At 38.6% G+C, this 21,607-nt stretch overlaps 3 protein-coding genes across 4 annotated transcripts in view; all 3 read right to left on the bottom strand.

The window, feature by feature from the left end:
• Nucleotides 1-672, bottom strand: part of LOC111872275 — an 81,030-nt gene extending 80,358 nt beyond the window's left edge. Inside the window, exon 1 of one of the 2 annotated variants that reach the window (XM_023866011.2) lies at nucleotides 418-672. The gene's annotated coding sequence lies outside the window, so the exon portion shown is untranslated. The remainder of the gene's footprint in view (nucleotides 1-417) is intronic. The other variant, XM_023866003.2, reaches the window with a different exon arrangement.
• A 4,987-nt stretch (nucleotides 673-5,659) lies between these two features.
• LOC111872311 lies at nucleotides 5,660-6,085 on the bottom strand. The gene has a single exon (XM_023866046.1). It carries the CDS (start codon nucleotides 6,083-6,085, stop codon nucleotides 5,660-5,662), a length of 426 nt encoding a protein of 141 aa, XP_023721814.1.
• Nucleotides 6,086-7,802: 1,717 nt separating this feature from the next.
• LOC111872338 overlaps nucleotides 7,803-21,607 on the bottom strand; it is a 16,630-nt gene continuing 2,825 nt past the window's right edge. Inside the window, exons 2-3 of the mRNA XM_023866106.2 lie at nucleotides 15,199-15,510; nucleotides 7,803-9,450 (exon numbers count right to left, since the gene is read on the bottom strand). Of these exons, the coding sequence (XP_023721874.1) occupies nucleotides 9,007-9,450; nucleotides 15,199-15,510 (756 nt within the window). The 3' untranslated portion in view covers nucleotides 7,803-9,006. The remainder of the gene's footprint in view (nucleotides 9,451-15,198; nucleotides 15,511-21,607) is intronic.

Here is a 21,607-nt window from a genome sequence, read left to right as displayed (position 1 = left end):
AATGCACTAAGCAATTTATTGTAGCCTTAAGAGCAGTAACATAATAAGGCCCATGTACCCATTGGCATTGGTTAGAGTAACATAATGCACTCAAAACGGTTACTTTCAAAATCAATTGTCGTTAATCCACGACAAGTTTCACGAATTATTTTGCCGTTCCTTTAACGTATAACAATTCCGTTCATTTCGAAATGGGTAGCTTAAACTTTAAATTAGCCATTTATTACAAAATTTTATCGATCCATAGGACACATTTCACTTTTAATTATACCTGTAAAGAACAAAGCTGGAGGGTACTGCAATAAACTCATAAATCACTGTATAACAAAATCTCAGAAGATTACACATAAATTATGAGACACAGTATGAATATGTTCATATAGGTGCATATTACCACAACAGGAAGGTGATTCATACCGTTGCTTACCTTCTCATTATTCCAGACATGACATTCACAGGAACCACTCGTGCCATCGCGAAATAAGTGCACTTCGTAATTAATTTATGTTGTCAAAGTAACAGTCACTATATCACAAGGAATTCGGCTTCACAATATCACAATGCCACACACAGCCTTCCATCAGCGAAGTAACGATTGGCGACGGTTTTCACCTGCTGCATGACTTCTATTGCACCTGACTAGCGGACGTGAAGCAAAGAGCTTACATCTCGCAGATAACACCCTAGCCTCTCTCAACGCTTGCCTTGATCCATGGCTATTACCCCAAGGCCGCTCCGACCCGGCCGAAAGTGCAACATGTGTACTTGCACAGGGCGGGAAAAAAGGTAGTCGAAAATTTTAAATCCGGCATATTACGACTTCTTTTATTAGGCAATGGAACGTACAAGACGGCGACGCTGTTATAAACATGGCTGGGAAGGTGTAATCGGTAGCAGAATACTTACTTTCAACAAGGGTTTTTTGAGCCTTTGCATTCATGATCCTGGCTGTCACAATTATAACACCGACGATTCGCACTGCCGCCTCGCTCTTAATTATTCAACTATTCATATAGAATATGTGGCCACGTGCATAATTTATCCTTATACCAAATTTAACATGCCTAACTCCAATGGTTCATTACTTATCGCTATAAAACCGTACATTAAATATGGATTTCATGGAGTCTCAATTTTGTATTATATTCTCAAAACACACAAAACGGCAACAAAAGTCTAACATTTTTAAAGACCTGTTACAGTCAAAATGTTATGGCCCTATATTATGTGCCACTTTCATATTATTAGTTCATGCGCCCATCGTCTTATTACTAACTGCAGAAAATTAAAAAGAACAAGTTCAGGGCTGCCTCCAATGGAACTGTCCGTATCAAAGTTCATCAGAATTCATCCAGGGGCTCTCAACTTCAAACATTCAGACATACAGGAACAGCTCTATGAGTTCATATCGTGTAACGTATATATAATTGACGTGGGATGGATCTTTTTTTTCTTTTTTTCTTCTCAGTTTACCTAATCCTTCCAGCCGCAATATGGCCCTGGGGTCGACTAAGCCTCTAACCGAAATGAGAACCCGGAATATTCTTGGGGGTAAAGGGCGGCCGGCGCGTAAGGCTGAAAATCTTACCGCCATCTATGAGCAGACTGTCTAGAAAATGTGGGAACCTCAACGTCTCACAACCCTATGGGCCTCCACGGCCTGTTACAGGGATACCTTTACTTACTTTTTACTTATATGGATAACATGCGAATTCTGTCAACAAATTCAGCAACCAGCGAACACTGCGACTATTTTGAAATGTGCCCGAAGCATACAGTTTATAATCGGCGAAAAAAATACAGAACAAATTTATTAACCATCTCGGAGGCATCTGTAACAGTAGCGAGCCAGCATGTGTGTGTACAGGAGGAGGATAGGGAAGCACAGTCGACTTTTGTACAGGGCGGCATAAGTGGTCAAACCAGTCCTGAACAAAGACCCTACAATTTACGGCGGTTTACAGTGCCACATTTTTTGTTCGCCGTTCTTTGAGAGTGATGGGTTTAAAAAATATTTACTTAGGTGCACATGACTTGGATATTAAATGAATGTGAAAAAAAAATTGTGAGATGAAGTTTTTATGGTATTTCCATGGAAGTTTTACAAGACTAAACTATACGAGATTTCAATTGTGTGTGTGTGTGTGTGTGTGTGTGGGGGGGGGGTATTTTATAAATCCAAGATGAAATCGGGTGTTGAATGGTTAAGAGGGACGACATGAAATTCTATCACTGCTGCAACATTACGTTCTTTCTTTGCCTCATTTCATTAATACTTATACTTATTTTCATTAAAGAACTATGAAACATTATGGAGAAGCAAATATCAACCATCTGTATACAATAATCATTGCCACTGTGTTTTATGATTTGATGGATATGACATGCAAAACCTTTGTAACGACACAATCTACATCTCCCAGCCTCTGCAATATACTTTATCAAATGGGAATTTTGGTATAAGCAATACATGGTTGGGGCATAACAAACTTAGTGAAAATAAAAATTCTGAAGACAGACATACCAATTTCAAACCTCCAGGACCTTACTCAAATCAGACAAAATAACAGTTCCTTTAGTACAGAAAATATGATTGGTTTGAGGGTCATATTCTTATTTTTGAGGAAGGATAAAAGGGTGTATTATAAAGAGAAACTGGGTCCATAATTATTAAAATCAGTGTCACTTAAAATGCGCTGAGTAATATATTGTTATCTTTTATTCCATGATGAGTGTGGATGGGGTTTGGATTGGCGAGTGGATCCCCTGACCACTTTAACACACAATTTGTGACTACACTTAATTATAGCACCATCACTAATCTCCACATTTTATGAATCACTAAAGCATACACTAAGGATTTTCAGCCTGCTGTTGCTTCACCAGTTGTTCCCCAGTAATGGCTTCTACCAGTGGAGATTCTTCAGCTTCTGCACTCACTTCATCTCCTGCTGGCTCTCAATGGCACCGACTAGAACAGAATAGATGAGGGGTAGGCCTTCTCGGCCCTTGCACCGTGACCTTAGGTCTATTGTGCTTCCCCCCCCCCTTTTTTAATTATTCCCTCAGCAACTCCACGCTTCGGATGAAGCGCAGGATCTTGGACATGGGGGCGTCAAAATAGTCACTTGGTTCCATGAAGTGCTGGCCCAAGTGACGTAATCTTAAATAAGCTAATGCCTCACATTCACACAGGACGTGTGTGGCTGTTTCATCTTCTGACACCTCTCTCAGGTGGGACTATCACTCAGTCCCAGTTTGAACAGGTGTCCTTTGAGGTGACAGTGTCCTGTAAGTAGTCCTAAGACCCATCGTAGCTGGTTCCTGTTGAGCTTCAACAGTTCCTTTGCTCTTTTAGCAGAAGGTCCTCATATGAGTCCCTTTGCTTGCCTGAGTCCAGTTAAGGATTCCCAGTATTCCTTGTGTTTTATGTTAGTCCAGTCCCTGATTGCCTGTTTGGCAACTCCTAGAGAGATGCCACAGGCTGGTTCAGGTCCTATGATGGATGTTCGGCTTCAATTTTAGCTAACTGGTCTGCTGTTTCGTTTCCAGCAATACCCTCATGCCCTGGCACCCATATCAGTTGTACCCTGTTATGTTTGGCCAGTTCCATGAGGGTTTGGTGGCAATCCCAGACCAATTTTGAATTAATCTGGTGTTTGTCAAGCGCTTTAAGTGCAGCTTGGCTGTCAGATAGAATGTAGATGTTCCTATTTCTGTAGTTCCTATCTAAATTCTCCATAATGCACGCTTTAATGGCATATACTTCTGCCTGGAATACTGTCGTGTACCGCCCAAGGCTGAAACCAAGTTTCTGCCTCGTGCCATAGCAGTACACACCAGCTCCAGTGTCCTTATTTGTCTTGGAACCATCTGTATACCAGATCAGTCCCCCTATGGCACCGACTAAGTCTGACAACATAAATCCAACCCATTTGACAGATTCAAGAAGGAGCTTTGGAAGTCTTCACTGATTATCACCAGAAAATCCATAAAAGTTGGCCAGCACTCAAAAGTTGGTTACATAGTATAATTCTAAACTCAAATGGACACATCTGTGTGGTAACCTGAACCTGACTTATACAGTAAATGAATTCAGCCTGTACCTGGGCCACATCCCCTAAGCCCATGCTAAAATGAAATAGTGTGCCACAGAAAAACGAATAGGAAAAGGAACAGATAAATGGGAACCAAAGGTGCACACCACTACATTTATCCAGCACCAACCACAATATGATCCTGAAGAGCAGTGATGTTTTAAGCAGTGGCGTAGCATGACTACCAAAAGCAGGGAAGCAACTTTATATACGTGTATATAACATTTTTCTAGATACCCTATAGTTTCTATCTTCTGTTTAAAAGAAAACAGCTAATAGTTTAATATGTATTGTATACTTAAGCTAATATATTAAAATAACACCTAATTATCAACACAGTTTTATAGCCATCAAATGACAGGGTTGTGAACCTGGAATATAATTAATGCTTACTTTATTGTTTATAATTCAGCTCGATTCTTCTGTTTTTCTTGGCAAACAGATCAATAACCTCATCTAGAAAGCTGGGTTTGGACTGCAGTTTGTTTAGGAAGGACTTTTCAATGTTCATCAAAGCCAGTGATGACAACCTATCCTGGTTCTGCGAATTTCTTAAGTAGTTTTTTAATCTCTTCAGGGCTGAAAATGAGTATTCATCTGCAGCGCTTGTCGCTGGTATTGTTAATACTAGCTCACATAATTTGAAGATTTGCGGGAAAACGCATGATAACTGAAGAGCATACATATATTGATGTAAGTCATACACACTATCTTTTGCCATATCTGGGTCCGAAAACATTACTAAAAGTTCACTCTTTAAGGCAACAAAGTCAAAAAATGCACCATAATTTTCTTTTAAACAGGAAAATGCTTTTTCAGGAAATGAGGTTCTATACATGGGGAAGTATCTGGCATCAAGAAGACTCAAGAAGAGGAGCGTAGCGTTCTCCGAAAATCTAACAGAGACATTCTGACACACGACATCAATAATTTCACAGAACAGCCGTTTATAGGAGTTTTTTCTTTCTTCTCCACTCATTGAGTCAATGCGAATTCTTTTGGGTCGAGTTGGGCCATTTGAATCGAAGACATTTTCCATTTCACTCCAAAGGTGGTCAAATCCTCCCCTTAATCTTTGCATGTGATGCTTAAATTCGTCTATTTTGGTATTGCAAAAAGCTATATCAGATCTCTTAGTTTGTAGGATTTTGAAAAGAGGGCCAGAATATGGAAAAATTTAAGAAAATATTTTCAGCATGAAATTGAAATTGAAATCCCTTAGAAGAGAGAGAAGTCCGCGTGCAGAAGAAATTGTTTCTACATCCCATTCTTCTGGTTCCTCTATTATAGACACAAGAAGATTCTCAATTCCTTCTCTGTATTCATGCACAGTTTCAGCAAGTCGGCTATGGTACTGCCATCGAGTAGGTGCGATAGAAGGAAATCTTTTCCTAAGGTGGGAATCCAATGCTTCAGTCCTTTTTGTGGACTTGGCAAAAAAAGTTCTAAAGCCAGAGAGAGTAGCAAAGAAGACCTTAACTTCCTTAATAAAACTAGCAGATTGTGCTACGACTAAATTTAGTCTATCCGCATAAGAATGAACAAAAAATGGCGTTTGGGTACTACGCACGAATTTTTGCTTGTACTCCTGCATGTTGTGATGCCATAACAGCAGCACCATCATAAGTCTGTGCAATGAGTTTGGGACCACATTCAAAATCATTTAAAATCTCAAGAGCATGGTTAAACAAGGAATTGGCAGAACGGTCAGAGCTCACGTCTGTAAAACGCAGAAACCTTTCTTCAACATTGCCATCAGCTGTCACATATCGAAGAACTGAAGCCAACTGACACTTATTCATCACATCTGAAGTCTCATCAAGAATTAAAGAGACATAATTAGCCTTTGAAATTTCCTTTTTAATTTCCATTGTCGTCAATTCAGATATAGAATGTATCAGTTCATTTTGGATGTCAGGAGAAGAACCACGGAAAGCAGTTGAAGACTCTAAATGATTGTGTAAATCAGAATCATAACGTGCCAGCATATTTAAAACCTCAATGTAATTTCCTCTATTAACAGATGCCACGCTTTCATCATGTCCCCGAAATGCTAAACCCTGAGAGCCCAGAAAACAAACTGCTGTAATTAATTGGCCTACAAATTTCCTGTTCTGTTTCACAGCTTCATTGTGTTTTTCAATTGACTGTTTGTATTGGCTGCTTAGAGAAAATTCAATCCTTCTGTTTTTACCAAACAGTGTAATTTCTTTAAGACAAGCAATGTGATTAACTGAATGCCCATGTCTTTTGCCAGATTTGTAAATGTTGTTAATGTCATTGTAACCAGCACTGTCAAACACATGTTTTTCTTTAGAAAACAAGAGACAAGGCCAACAGAATAATTTTTTTAGTTTATCACACCCACACAACCATGGAATAGCCTCATATAAACTGGTATTGAAATGCCGTTTGCAAGATTTCATTTTTGTATGTAAAGTTAGATTAGGCTTAGGTGCACCTTCTTCTATTATCTTAAGTTTCTCATTATAACTGAGTGAACTGAACGGCGTTTGAAGAAGTTTTTCAATCACACAGTGGTTATCACATGAAAGTGTCATGTTTCAATTTGTAACTTAACAGCAATTACAAAAACATTGTCACAAAGTTATAATTACACAAAGCAAAACAAATTCTGTATCGAGAAAATACAGAATAGTAAATAAACTGACTTGTGCATAAGTAACATGCTAACACCTTCTTCTGAAAACTAGTAAGCACGCTTTTTTACTAACAGCATTTTCGAAGTCTCAGCACACCAGGAAAAATTGTGTAACTGTAGGGTCACCGACTTCCAACTGCATACTGCAATGCCTTACAGCCAGCAATATTGCTGGATGCACGAAGCTGGAAGCATTCTGTAACATTTAGCTAAGCAATGGACTTCTCATATATGGCAACACTGCAGTCCCAGTTGAACCAGAATGAGCATGGAAGCGAACAACCTGTTGCTTCCATGCGCGTTTTATTTTAAAGTTCCCTGCATTTTGGAAGAAAATAACTGATCTATCCTGATAAATGGTTAATGTAACACATTAAAACTTGCAAAATTCTCATTATATGTAATATATGTTTTCAGATTAATTAATATTTTGAAGTAGGAAATATTTTTTCGAAATTGAAAAATTGCCAGAAATGTTTTTGGTTGCTTTTCTACAGGGAAGCAATGCTTCCACCACATCCATCTACCCTATGCCCCTGGTTTTAAGTAATTATGTGCAATTAAAACTGAGTGTCCTTTTATTAAGCCATGAAAAGTCAAGACATTTTTGGCATCCACAAAATGCATACAATTCTCCACCTCTTATACCAAGATGATAGAAATATGTGAAATCATCCTCTGACATCATTAACTGTCAGAATAATCAAAATCTGAGTTCATTAAACCATCGGGGATTGTTTTTTCTAATACCCATCAAGACTGATCAGCTCATCATCAATTGGTGTGTGAAGGGGGTAACAAAACAAATTCTAAAATGTGAGAATGTGAAAGGTGGTGGGAAGTCACTGTCAGGTTATAGGTATGAGTAGAGGGATACACTTGCTGCCAGTCACTGTCAGGTTATAGGTATGAGTAGAGGGATACACTTGCTGCCAGTCACTGTCAGTTATACACCCATTTTTAAAAATGCAGGCAGATAAACATGTGGTGCACATTTGTCCCTTAGAAATATTAAATAATCAGCCTGGGAATAATGAGAGTAATGAGCATTAAATTAAATTTTAATTTTATTACAAATTAATACAAAAGAGTCTTGAAATTAAGAACAATTATTTTCAGCCACACATTTTATTCAGCAACAATGAATGTGCTCATAACAAACCACACGTACAGTGAAGAAAGCAGTTTTCTGGGATGTGGCACCATGTAGATGTGGTGTTAACCGACGTTTCGAAGGAACGTATCGCCTCCATCTTCAGGGTAGAAGGAAAAATAAGAAATCTGCAAGCGAAGAGACCGGGAGATGATCCACAAGGTGGCAAACTACTGATGAGCAAAACAGAGGAGCACATTATGCACATTAAGCAATGTACTTGGCACAGAGGCATGTGAAGATTTGAATGATCACACAGGAGGATGGTCTACTGAAGCCAACTTTGCATATCCTCCACAAGCATCTTGGATTTGTAGTAACCCGCTTCCCGAAAAAGTCAAAAGAGTAGAAACAGTTAACATGAATGAGGGTGTGCCTACAGTTCTCAATACATTACTATAATGAAGGTGATGAGTTTCTAAAGAGGACTGTGATGGGTCATGAGATGTGGCTGCATAACAATTGGATATGAGAGGGATTTGATGACATGGAAGCATCCTGGATGCTCTGTGGCCAAAGAAATTTTAGACCACAGCTGTACATGACATCAAACAGATAATTATAATTATCTGTTTGATGTCTGACAAAAGTCTGATAATTATCAGACTTTTGTTTCTATTATGTACACTAATCACTTGGTCATTAGGGGGTTGGAGTGAAAAGCTTCCTTTTAATATACACACATACCTGTGGGTTTGAAAATTTTGGGCAGCAGACATGCCCTGTTGAATTGGTGGCATGTGTATTGTTCTTACACTCATTCTGCATAATTAAATCTATCACACTGTTTAGCCTGATTTATAAATGGCCACAATTAGACCTAAGGGTTGTCCTTAGGATTTTAAAGGACTTACTCTCAGCCAAGAATAATTCTGTGATGACTACCATTCTCTGTGTTAAAAGTCACAGTGAAAGAAAGCACTTGTGGCCATTTTCAAGTACATTCTCAGATGTGCAAAGAGAAAACCAGACACAAAATACATGCTTGGGAAAGAGTGAACCCAGACTTCCAAACTGAGCCACACCCTGCATACTGTACTAATTAATGTGACTGATTCCGTTATTGACCTTTTGGTCAATCCTAATGACTAGCATCACTTACCAACTCCACGGCTGCTTGCTACATAACAAATGCTGGTATTTACATTCTTACTATAAATATAATGGTCCCCATGTTGTAGGAATTTTACTTTGGGTTCCAGCTTATACAACAGCCACCTTACTATGTCACCAAATGGTGCTCTGTAATGGATAACAGACTTTTCATCAAGCTGCTGAGGTGCAGGAGGATGTCTGCTTAACAGATGAACAGTAAACATGAGACGCCATTGTGGCCATGGGTTTGGTCCATAAAGACGAGCCGCAAGGTTGTGCACACCAAAGAGGCCTGGAACCCTGTGAACTAGATATGGTGCCTTGTCCAGTATTTGTTGTGTTGGCTCCTGACCAGCATTGTAGTACCAATCTCGTGGGTGGTAATGTCTGTAGCTGTTCAGCCAGAGTGGTAAAAAGCGTGCATCCTTATGGGCCACAAGAACCTACAGAATAAATACAAACGTGCTATTATAAACACATATTCAAGCAGTAAATTCCAGCCATGACAATTTCTTATTTAACACTTTAAAACAACATACACTCTATTGGTATACATAGACAGCAATGCCAAGCCCCAAAGCCACTTTCATCTCCAAGTTCAGCCACAAGTTTGCCTTTCTCATTCATGGAAATTTCTATTTCTAATCCCAAAGAAACTTCTGTATACTACATGACATGCCCATATTCAGCATCAATTTCTGACAAGGAAGAAAATCTGGTGATAATGTAAGTCCCACAACTTTCATAACATATTCAAACCTACTGCTGCTGTTGACATTTCAGTCCTACCAGATAATGAACTCACTGCTCAACAAAGTCAAACTGACTGATACCACAAACTTAAACAAACACCACGATATCAAACTGCAGGATCCGGGACATTTGCTCTGATTTGGTGTATCCTAGGAATGGGCCTAGTTACTGATATGTTTAAGGGGCCACACAAAGAGTTACAGCAGGCTGCACGTAAAGAATCCTTGCCAGAAACCATTTCATGGGTTTCTGAATTCAAAATGCGAAACCTTCAACACCCAACACACCATACAGCAAGTCTAATTGCAAGCCAAACTGATCCATAATAAAGCCTAATTTACACGTGACAATAAATGGGTTTCTCCATGCATCCTATAAAGTTTAGTAGACTTTTATAAAACTTCAATATAGGAGACTTCCATTGAAAGTTCTTAAAAAAATCTGATTTTAAGCCATAGTAATTCACAAGGCCTAGTTTACATAATGCTATGGATGAACTTTTCTATGCATCACATCAACCTTTCAGATTTTGCTGATATACAATTTTCACCAAAAGTTGTTAGGTTATTCTGATTTTCAGGAATATGCAAGTGTAATAAAGCTCAATTTATGTAAGATCATTATAACAGACTTCTCCATGTATCCCACAAACCATTACACGGATTTTTTTCTGAAATTCAAAATCAGAGACTTCCACCACAACCTGTCTGCCAGTTATGGTATTACATCACATAAATCCATAAGAAAGTTCACTTTACACAAGACTATACGCCCTCTTGCAACACGGCAGCCCCAAGGCATGCTGGGAATAGCCTCGCACCTGTATAAGTGGGGCTGACATGCTGCAGAGGCGTATGCATCGGAGGGTAAGTCAATAAGTAAGTTACAAATGGATATAGAACTTCAACAAATAAGAGTACTGATTTGAAAAATGCTTTTATTTCTCAACATAATCTCCCTGTACATTGAGGTACTTGCCCCATCGATGCACAAGCCCCTGAAAACCAGCAGCATAAAATGCTTTGGGCTGCTGTCGGAATCAGGAGGTGACTTCCCTTTCTACAGCTTCATCGTCAGGAAAATGTTCGCCAAAAGATGATGTTTAAGAGGGCCGAACAAATGGAAGTCGTGTGGGGCAAGGTCAAGGCTATACGAAGGATGCTTGAGGACTTCCCACTTGAAATTTCGCAGCATCTCATTTGTCTTGTTGCAGCATGGGGATGCGCGTTGTCATGCAAGAGCAACACGCCTTTGGTGAGGAGTCCTGGTCACTTGCATTGAATGGCCTTACGAAGTTTCCTGAGGATGTTACGCCAGGAGTCGGCATTTATGTAAATGCCAACTCCTACTGTAACATCCTCAGGATGTAAATGTTTGTAAATGTTCCCTGTAAAGAGAAGTCACTGACTGGTTCCGACAGCAGCCCAAAAAATTTTATGCTGCTGGTTTTCAGGGGCTTATGAAATGACGGGACAAGTGCCTCAATGTACAGGGAGATTATGTTGAGAAATAAAAGCATTTTTCAAATCAGTACTCTTATATGTTTAGGTCCTATAGCCATTTGTAACTTACTTATTGACTTACCTACGTATATGGATTCTGTCATATATCCTGCAAGCCAATTCACAGATTCTTTTATTATGTGAGGCTATCATCACAAGCTGTCAGGGAATTCCAATTTTCAGACATCCTGATCAATAATGAAGCCAACTTTATGTGAGGCCACAAAAGCAGTTTTCCATATACATCCCGCAAGCTCTTCAATCTATTTTCCTGAAATTTGATATGGCAGAATTCCATTAATTTGTATTTTTTGGCTAAATAGAAGAATATGGTCTTCTAGGCTGCAATGCCATGCAGTTCAGATCCTGTGAAATTTCAGTATGCCAAGCTAAGTTTGATGCCTACTTCTGCTGGTTTCCTGCTTGGCTTACTTACTCTTCAACCTTGCAAATGGAGACAATATTTTCCTTGAAAAACCAGGCTCTCTCCAAACTACATAGTTTTACAACACACAAGACTGTATTCTTCACAGTTACTGCTGTAATAACATCAAACCACACAAACTTAATAAACCTCAAAGAATACTACGGTATAATCTTGGTAATCCAATATACGTAGGGCAAAGGTACCGCCGGATTACTGAAAAAGTGGGGAACAAACTTATTAAGTTGTAATGCATAACACAGAAGTTCAGTATTGATTATCATTTATTTATTTATTTTACATAAATAAATGTGTACTGTGAATTTCTGTACATTAATTCAATATTTAGGGCTTCATTTCACTGCATTTTTACAAAAAAAAAAAGAAACAATAGTTTTCTTTTGTTTCTAAATGCCTCTTTTAGAAAATGTTCTTACAATCTTTTCAATGTGAGGATGTCTTCAGCTTGCACACTGTTTTCTTCGGTCCATTTATAACATGCATTGAAGGCATTCATGGCGTTCTGTCATGTGCAGATAATCGGTGGAGTACTTGACTCTTGCTCATTCTCGCTGTTGTCTTCTAGCACACTGTCGATTACCTCTTCATCTGTCATGATTTGAAGATTTTCCTCCTCACCTCCAGCTACCCAATTACGTATGTCAGCAATTGTTGGACCTGATGAGCCTTTTTCACACATTTCAGCTACTGCTTCTTGGAGATCAGAAGTTAGGACTGTACCATCATTTACCGATTCTTCTGGGCCTGTGAGTTCACTGCTACCTGAGGATAACTGATGTGAAGGCCATAACTTTTTCCATGAAGAAATTATGGTTTTAGGAGGTACATTTTGCTATGCATATGCAAGATTAAAAACTATGAATGATATCATTATTTTGGCTTATTACACTGCACTCTTTTTGCAATGTGACTTCACAAACTGTATAACATTCTCGTCCACTGGTTGCAGAAGTGGGGTGCAGTTTGGCGGTATGAACATACCTTTATTAAACCATCTCTTGATTTTAAGTGTTCTTCACTTGGGTGTCCAGGAGCATTACCTAAAATTAATAACGTTTTAGCTGGTAAATTTTGCTTTTTAAGAAATGCTTTTACTGATGACTCAGAACTTTTATTGAACCATTCAGTAAACACTTCCAGTGTTACCCAACCACAGCTTTGGCTTTTGTATATGACCAAAGACTTTAGTTTTTAAGTTCTCTGGGCTTTGCTGTCTTACCGATCACCAGCATTTCAAGTCTGTGGGTGACATTTGCATTTGAACAAGGCATGAACATAATTCGGTTTTTGGACATTTTGGGCTTGGCTGCATTTTCTTGAACTAAGTGGACAAAAGTTTCTGTAGGCAAGAGCCTCAAAAATAAAGTGCTTTCTTCTGCATTATACACATGCTCTGGCCCAAGACCTAGTTCTTCAATTTTTTTTTTGGAATTTTCTCACAAAAGGATCAACAGTTGAAATGCCACAAGGTAACTCCTCTCCCATTATGGTTAGAAAATGGATTTCCAAATTGCTTTTTAAATTTATCGAACCATCCATTGCTTGTAAGATTTGTAAGATTTGAGGCTTTCACAGCGGTGACTATGAAGAAAGCAGTCTTCTGGGATTTGGCACCGTGTATATGTGGTGTTAACTGACGTTTCAGAGGAACGTATTGCCTCCATCTTCAGGGTAGAAGAAAAACTATAAGAAATACACAAGCGAAGAGACCGTGAGAACCGGTAAAAGCAGACTGCGCATTTCTTATATTTTTCCTTCTACCCTGAAGATGGAGGCGATACGTTCCTCCGAAACGTCGGTTAACACCACATATACACAGTGCCAAATCCCAGAAGACTGCTTTCTTCATCCATTGCTTGCTCTTAAATCATCTGTTTTCATCATCATTTTGTAAAAATATTTTGCCTTCTCTTGAGTAATTTCCCCAGAACAGGAGTGTGTCTATTACATTTTTGTAAGAACCAAGTGTACGGAGCATCTTCAACTTCAAGGTACTCCCCAGATATTAGAGTCTGCCTGTCATTGGGGCTGCTGTTGGTATTTTTCACAAAACACTCAATCTTATATTTTTCTCTGATATCATATATCCAACACCATACTCTTAAGGCACATTAATAAGTATTTCACCTTTGTCAAGTTCCTTAATTATTTCTGTTTTAGCGCTTAAAAGTTTTATGATTTGTCAGAACTGGACATCTTCAGTAAACATCAGAGCTACCACTGCATGAAAAGGACTGTACGTATGGTATAGAAGAACTGAAACACTGTATACTATTGAGGGTCTAAATAAATTAGTCTGCCAAGCTCAACTGAACACAAGTCAGCCTCTGCTGCCTGTAGAAACCTGCACAAGGCGGTAGATGTCTGTCTGCACCTGATGCTGGATTACTGGACATGTCGGACTAGTGCACGGCCAGATTATTGAGATTGTACTGTATTGGTACTTGTGTTTTAGTACATTATGGAGCGCACCCTTTCTAATTTTGTTTCATCCCACCTCCCCTTCATACTTCCACAATAATGATTTCTTAGGCTATAAGATAAAACTGAATAAAATGTCAAAGCAATCTGATGTCCAGATACTGCTGAAAACTACTTATTTTGTGACTCATGCCTAGTTTCTTTCATGACTCAACCCATCGACACTAAGAGGCTGTTGTATACAGTTTCAAAACATACGGTTCAGCACACATCTGTTCCCATACATGTCATAACAACACAAAGGTGCTTCAACTCTTGCAAGCAGAGAGCTATAAACCACTGAGCAAAGGATCTTCCGCAACTCGTCAGATCTGAGAGAAACCTTATCTTCATATATGAAAGTTATTTCTTTATAATAATGTGCTAATTTTCATGATTTATTCTGACCGTCTTACAGTGCATACATTTATTCATCTTACTCTTCTCTCTTGCACTACATGTTTCAGCACAAAAGTGCCATCTTCAGGTGCTTTTTGATGTACGTCAGACTACTTCATTTCATGCCCTGTTGTCTTTATTCTAAAATAACTAAAATATATATTCGTCATATATATTGATAAATTTTAAATATTAAAAATATTAAAACTGTTCAGGATTTGTCATCCTTATGTCGTATCTCAATACGCGAGTCACACCTTACACGAGTAAGATGAATAAATGTATGCACTGTAAGACGGTCAGAATAAATCATGAACATAAATCAGTGCAACAGGACGCTAAAATATAACAGTGCTAATTTTCTTTTGGTGGCATTCTTACGTGTTCAAAAATAAATTCAGGGTAGAGAATAGAACTGAAGTGTCACTCCATGTACAACGCTGTCACTGATAATGTTAGGTTAGTTCAGTTCATATTAATATTGTACAATTCAACTTGTTATATTTATGGATGTTGCTACATTCATCAATATAAGTAGTGGTCATTTAACATAGTTAACACCCTACTCTAAACTTTTAGCAAACTCAGGTATTCGATCCCCAATGACTGAATATTTTTGTAAATTACTTTACCTGAGTACCCATGTATTCTCCCCATGGCCAGCCAACAGCCATTTCAAAGTGACGGAAACGGTTTAACGAGCGCAGAACTAATGTGTCTGCATCAATGTAGATTCCACCACATTCCATCAGCACTTGAATTCTTGCCACATCAGATGCATGGTATATCGAACTCAACGGCTGTCCAAATACATGAGTAGGTCTCGGACGGTATGATAATACCAGAGAGGTGTTTGGAAATGACAGTGTTTGAAGAACAGTCCAGTAATGTCCCCCAAACTCCTCTGCATCACTATGAACATAAACTACTTCTGGCTGCTGAACCTGAAATAACAAACCATTTTACCAATTTAATAACTGCTACTAATCTTGCAGCTAGAACCACCATCTTTCTTTGTGATCTGAAGTAACTGCAGCTGTCACACAGCAGTATGACCTAACATCCAATGTAAATTACACAAATCTGATTTTTGGACAGGGCTCTCATATGTCCTATTTTCTCAGAAAAATTCTGATTTCACAAAGTCCCAGTGTCATACTGTTAAAGGTCCCACTTTTAAGACAAATTTTTAAGAAAAGGAAAATATGTGAAGCTCCTGAATTTGAAAAATTAAGGAAAAGGCAGCTTCAATAGTCCATGTATATATGAGGCCTGGTGCAATTTAATGACTTCTAAAACTAACATTAATTGCTGTGATGATTTCATTATTTATATGGAAAGCTGATGACCTAACACTGCGCAAAACTGTATCAGAAAATTTTGAAACGAAATGTTGAGAACTCAGTTCTTTAGGATTGAAGTTCCAATGAGGGCTGTAAGTGCACCATGAAAGTTCAGCTGTGATTACTCTGTAGTATATTTGAAACTACCATGCAAAGTGTTCAGCAGAGGACATGATCCAAGTTTTTACGACCTCCATTTTAATGATGTTTAATTAGAGTGGCCCAGCAGATATTGTAATTGTATTAATTTCAGTCCACATGTTCTTAAGAAATTCAAGGGTAACTGTAGCCACTGGTAACAAGTTCAGCATCCTTTATGATCCCCAAAAGAAAAATCAAGGGGAACAAGATCAGCTAAATGAGGTGGTCAAGTGATAGGATCACCACTGCCCAACCATTTCTCTGGAAACTTGTGGTTTAAGAAACCAGTCACTTTCTTGCGGAAATGTGGAGGCACTCTACCTTATTGTAACAGCATGTCACTGGGACCCTCTTCTTCCAAAACGGACATGAGGAATGCCTCCAACAAATCTAGGTAAACTACGCAAGTCACAGGATGTATGCAAAAGAAAAAAAGGCCTGAACACTATTTTGTTTGGATAAAGCACAAAATAAATACAACTTTGGACTGTCTCTCATATGTTCAACTATTGATTCTTGAACCACCAAATTTTCAGGTGATGTCAATATTTCCTGATAAATGGAATGCAGTTCCATCAGAGAAGACAAATTTTTGTTTATTCATCATCTTCAAGGTTCGAAAGAAAGTCACAGCAAAATGTGAACCTCTCTATCTTTGACAGTAACATGCTGAAAGTGCCGGTACCTACAGATTTTCAAGTTCATATGTTTAAGCAGAACTCTGTGCAGTGCTGTGTATAGCATGTTTAACTGCCTCATAACATGTCGGGTTGATCTGAATGGACTGGGAATGAAAGCCACTCCATCCACCTGAGTTTCAGTGACTGGTTGTCTCCTGGGGCTTCAATGACCCTCTGCAAAAAGGACTAGAGAACTATTAGAATTAATTACAGACCAGCTGAGTTCTGTGACAGGCCTACTTACAAAGTACTGTCACCTGAGAGGGCATCTTTTCAAATAGGATTAAAGCCCCACCTGCAAAAGGTGCCAGCACAGAGAAAGCAGTCTCACATACCCTATTTGACTGTGAGGCTCTTAAGTTAACTGAAGATTTCATCTCTTGGGACTTTATTTCATGAAACCAAGTGCCTACTTAAATGCCCCACTGAAGAACATAACACACCTAATCGAACATCCTGGACTGACATGGTGCTAACCAAGAAGATGGATACACAAAGACTGAGGATGGCTGCAGTGTAAGGACTGGTATGGCCTATGCCTTAATGAATCAACCATACCTATTCAGTCTCCTAAACTGCCAATGAAGGTGTGTGTTAATTAATGTTACCAGGCTTGGATAAGAAAAAGAATAAACACAAGGGGGTGCCCACAGACTATTTAAATTGGACACACCCCCTCCATCAACACAAATCACAAACTAAAGAAGTATATACAGCAAGTGAAAATGTACATGAGAACTGGTGAGAATGGTGGAAGGCAAGCAGACGAGAGACAACTGCTATGAGATAGTGGGGAGATCTGTGTTCATTTTCCCCAGAGGCTGTAGCACAGCTGTACTACAAGCAGTTCCAATTTATACTAAAACTGGAAGCAATATCATTGTATTATTAAAAAATCATAAATGTCCCTATCATCAAACACAATAAATTACTTATGTATAGCCTCAGATGAGGCCCACAATTGTACACACATCATGGCCCATTAGAGGGATAGCTTTACCTTTATGGCAGACTCATATCCTATATAAAACAAATTGTAAAAAAAAACTCTGTGGTTTTAGTCTGCAAGTGAACTATTCTGACTGAGCAACCGCCGCTTGTTGGCAAAGTTAGTGCCAACTTTAGTGGACAGTGTGTGTCACATGGTTAATGCAACAAATCCCCATGGCTGTTAATCTTGGGTTTCTAGACCAGAGCCGCTATTTCCTTGAAATAGCTCAATTATAAAACAAAACTGTATGGTTTAGTAACTACAGTGTGGTCATCTTTGAGCATCCAGTACATTTCTGAGCTACTCAAGTACAGACTCAGCACAATCAATAAACCTGTTGTGTAACATATTACAAATACTTATCCAGACCACATGAGATGCTGAAAATGCTCTCTGTTGTTGCTGTCAGGAGAATTTTCAAGCCTAGCACCCATTTTGTTAATGGAACATATAACCAAAAACCGAAATGTCAATTGCTTACTGAAGAATAATCAAATGAGATCTGTGCTAGAATTGAATATTCTCCTCAAAAATTCCTCAGACACTCTGCACAGGGGACCAGAGTTAAAGTTATAAAATTTACTCTCTTTGCAAAAAAGAATTTCAGTGCATGAATGTAAACACGTATTATGGAGGCGTCACAAATGCATGAATAACAAACAGCATTTCCAGTATTTACTGTAATCTGGTTGACTTTTATTTGTAATGTGTTAGGCAATATATTTGTCAATTATGCTAGCAGTACAAATATCTATGTCTTGATTACATAGGGGAACACCCTACCTATGCCTGGGTAGCTTCATGGTCTGTGTGCAGCTCTACAATAAACACACTACATAGTTGCTAAAGTTCCAATAAAATCCTCACCAACACTAAAAAATTAGTCTATAAAGTCTGATAAGCTATGGCAATTAACTGAATTCTACTGATATGAACAAATAAATAAATAATAATATTCAGAATTGACTTATTAATGGGTAATCCCAGTAACAAACATTCTGACATGTTGGCACATGCATAGCTGATCTGAATTTTGCCTTCAACAAGTCCAAAAAGGGGGCACGCGGTACCATTTTTGATTGAGGCACTATGCTACAAGCCAGAAGGTCACGGGTTCAAGTCCCTATGAGGTCATTTTCTTTCTTCAATTGACCTAATCCTTCCAGCTGCAGTATGGCCCTGGGAAATTGTCAGCCTCTAACAGAAATGAGTACCAGGAATATTCTTGGAATGTTCTTGGGGGTAAAGGGCAGCTGGCGCGTAGGGCTGACAACCTTGCCGCCATCTATGAGCCAACTGTATAGAAAATGTGGGAACCTACACATCTCACAACCCTACAGGCCTCCATGGCCTGTTACAGGGATACCTTTACTTTTCACGAACTGCATTCGAGATGGACAACAGAAACTTCTTACTATTACCAAAAATCACCTGAATTCAGTAGTGCAGGCATTCATAAACTGATATGCAGGAATGCCACAAATCTCACGATGGTCAATGAGGCAGTACATTACAAATCAGAATCATATCTGGATATGCACAAGGAGCATATTTGTGAAGATAAAGATAACCAAAGTGAATTTAATATTGGCTTTTTAAAGCACAGACACATACAGGTGATAAGAGAGAGGACACAAACCTATTTGGTTAATAAATTCTAACTTAAATAACACAAGTTAAAAAAAAAATTAATATATCAAGACAACCACTGTAGTTATGTAAACCTTGGATTTTGTATCCACTTGTGTACTGTCAGCATTGTACGTATATATATTTTAACATTCAGAACACCCATTGTAATAGTGGTTTCCAAAGAGTATCGATGCCCTCTGATGATGGTCTCTAAGGACTGAAACATGTAAGGGCATGCAGAATTGAAATAAGAAAAACTCCACCAGTCACACTGAACCTTTTTGGAAACATAACAATCTTCAAACTTGAAAAGTGAATCTTCCACCCCACCCCCCATCTCCTGTGCTTGGTGTCTAAGGAAATTCTGAAAAAAATGTTCAAGCCCAGCACCAACATCCTATTTCACTTCTTTGAGCACTGCCTTTTTTCTTGTCCCGTAATTACCCTGCAAATTTAAGTTTATTTATGACTGTGTTTTTCCTCTAATTGGAATATCATCATGAACTTTACGTCAGAATCTTCTCCTTGCTATTCACATGGGTATCTTACTTGAACAAACATTTTGATACGTAAAAGTCACACAGCATTTCAATACAAGATATAATGCAGCTAACTTCATGTTTAATACAGCAACAAAGGCTTAGAACTATGGTTGACAGGCATATATAGCCTAAGGTCCCTCCATGTTAGATGTTCAACAGTTTTTTGGGGCAATACTGAAGAGAAACTCTCCTCCAACTAGTGCTGAGATCAAGAAAGCGTGGGTCTATATATCCATCCTCCACATCTGCATGACGAAGTGCTTAATTAGTTAAGCACAGGGACTTTAGCTTTACCTTTATACTGAAGAGAAATTGTGACATGTACAAGCTACTGGCCTGCTGAGAATGGTACAAGTCTCAATGTGTGCGGTGAAGCTTAACGTGTGATGTCCTTCTGCTGCACTGACCAAATAGCATACAGTAGGCTTTTAAATGAACTTCCTCTACTTACTAATTTATAGAATTTGTTTTATATGGGTTATGAAGCCTCTACAATTTACAAGATTTTATGAAATATTTAATATATATAAAATATAATACTTATGTAATCTTACATAGCATATAAAGAGATAAGTATGAATATGGTAAGGTAAATATAGGTAAAAGGTAAAGTTGTCCCTGTAAGAGGCTGTGGAGGCCCTTAGGGTTGTGAGAGGTTGAGGCTCCCACATCTTCTAGACCAAAATTAACTAAAAAAAAAACGGCCAAGTTCCTACGGATAGCACAATGGAATGCCAATGGTCTCCCAAGCCACAAAGATGAAGTAAATTTATTCCTAACACAAAACCGAATTGACGTACTCCTCATCAGCGAAACTCACTTCACCAACAGAACGTACTTCAACATCCCGAGGTATAAGCTATACTACACTAACCACCCAGATGGAACAGCTCATGGAGGATCAGCAATACTCATCAAGGACAATATAAAACATTACGAACTACTAAAACACGAAGAAAACTTTATCCAAGCCACATCAATAAAAGTAAGCTGTTTACAATACAAAATAACGGCGTCAGCAGTATATTGTCCACCACGACACAACATAAAGAAAGACCAATTTAAAACTTACTTTGCAACCCTAGGACCTAAGTTCATAGCAGGAGGAGATTACAACTCCAAACACACGCTATGGGGATCACACTTAATTACCACCAAAGGAAGGGAACTTGCACAAGTAATTCAAGAAAACAAATACTCGGTTCTATCAACTGGTTCGCCAACATACTGGCCCACAGATGCCAATAAAATTCCAGACCTATTGGACTTCTTTGTAATCAACGGAATTTCCACACCATATACAGACATAACACCTAGCTACGACCTAAGCTCTGACCACAGCCCCATAATTGCAATAATTGGCACAACCATATTAAACAAAAACCCCTTACCAAGGCTACACAACCCGAAAACCAACTGGGATGCTTACCGACAAATAATCCAGGATAACACTAAACTAGCAGTCAGGCTGCAATCCCCAGACAACATAGAAAGGGAAACTCGAGACTTTATCAATCTCATCCAACAAGCTGCAAGAGAGGCTACCCCGCGAATTAAAATGAAAAACGAGTCCCATCACATCTCCTGCAAAATAAAAAAGCTAATAGCACAAAAGAGAAGAGCACGATCAATCTGGCAGAGAACTCACACCCCAAATAGCAAAACAAGATACAACCAACTAAGTAACGAGCTAAAATCAAAACTAAGAGAAA

Source organism: Cryptotermes secundus, unplaced genomic scaffold (assembly GCF_002891405.2).
Source record: "Cryptotermes secundus unplaced genomic scaffold, Csec_1.0 scaffold848, whole genome shotgun sequence".
In the NCBI taxonomy this organism is placed as follows: Eukaryota; Metazoa; Arthropoda; class Insecta; order Blattodea; family Kalotermitidae; genus Cryptotermes; species Cryptotermes secundus.
This window is presented reverse-complemented; position numbering and strand designations above follow the sequence as displayed.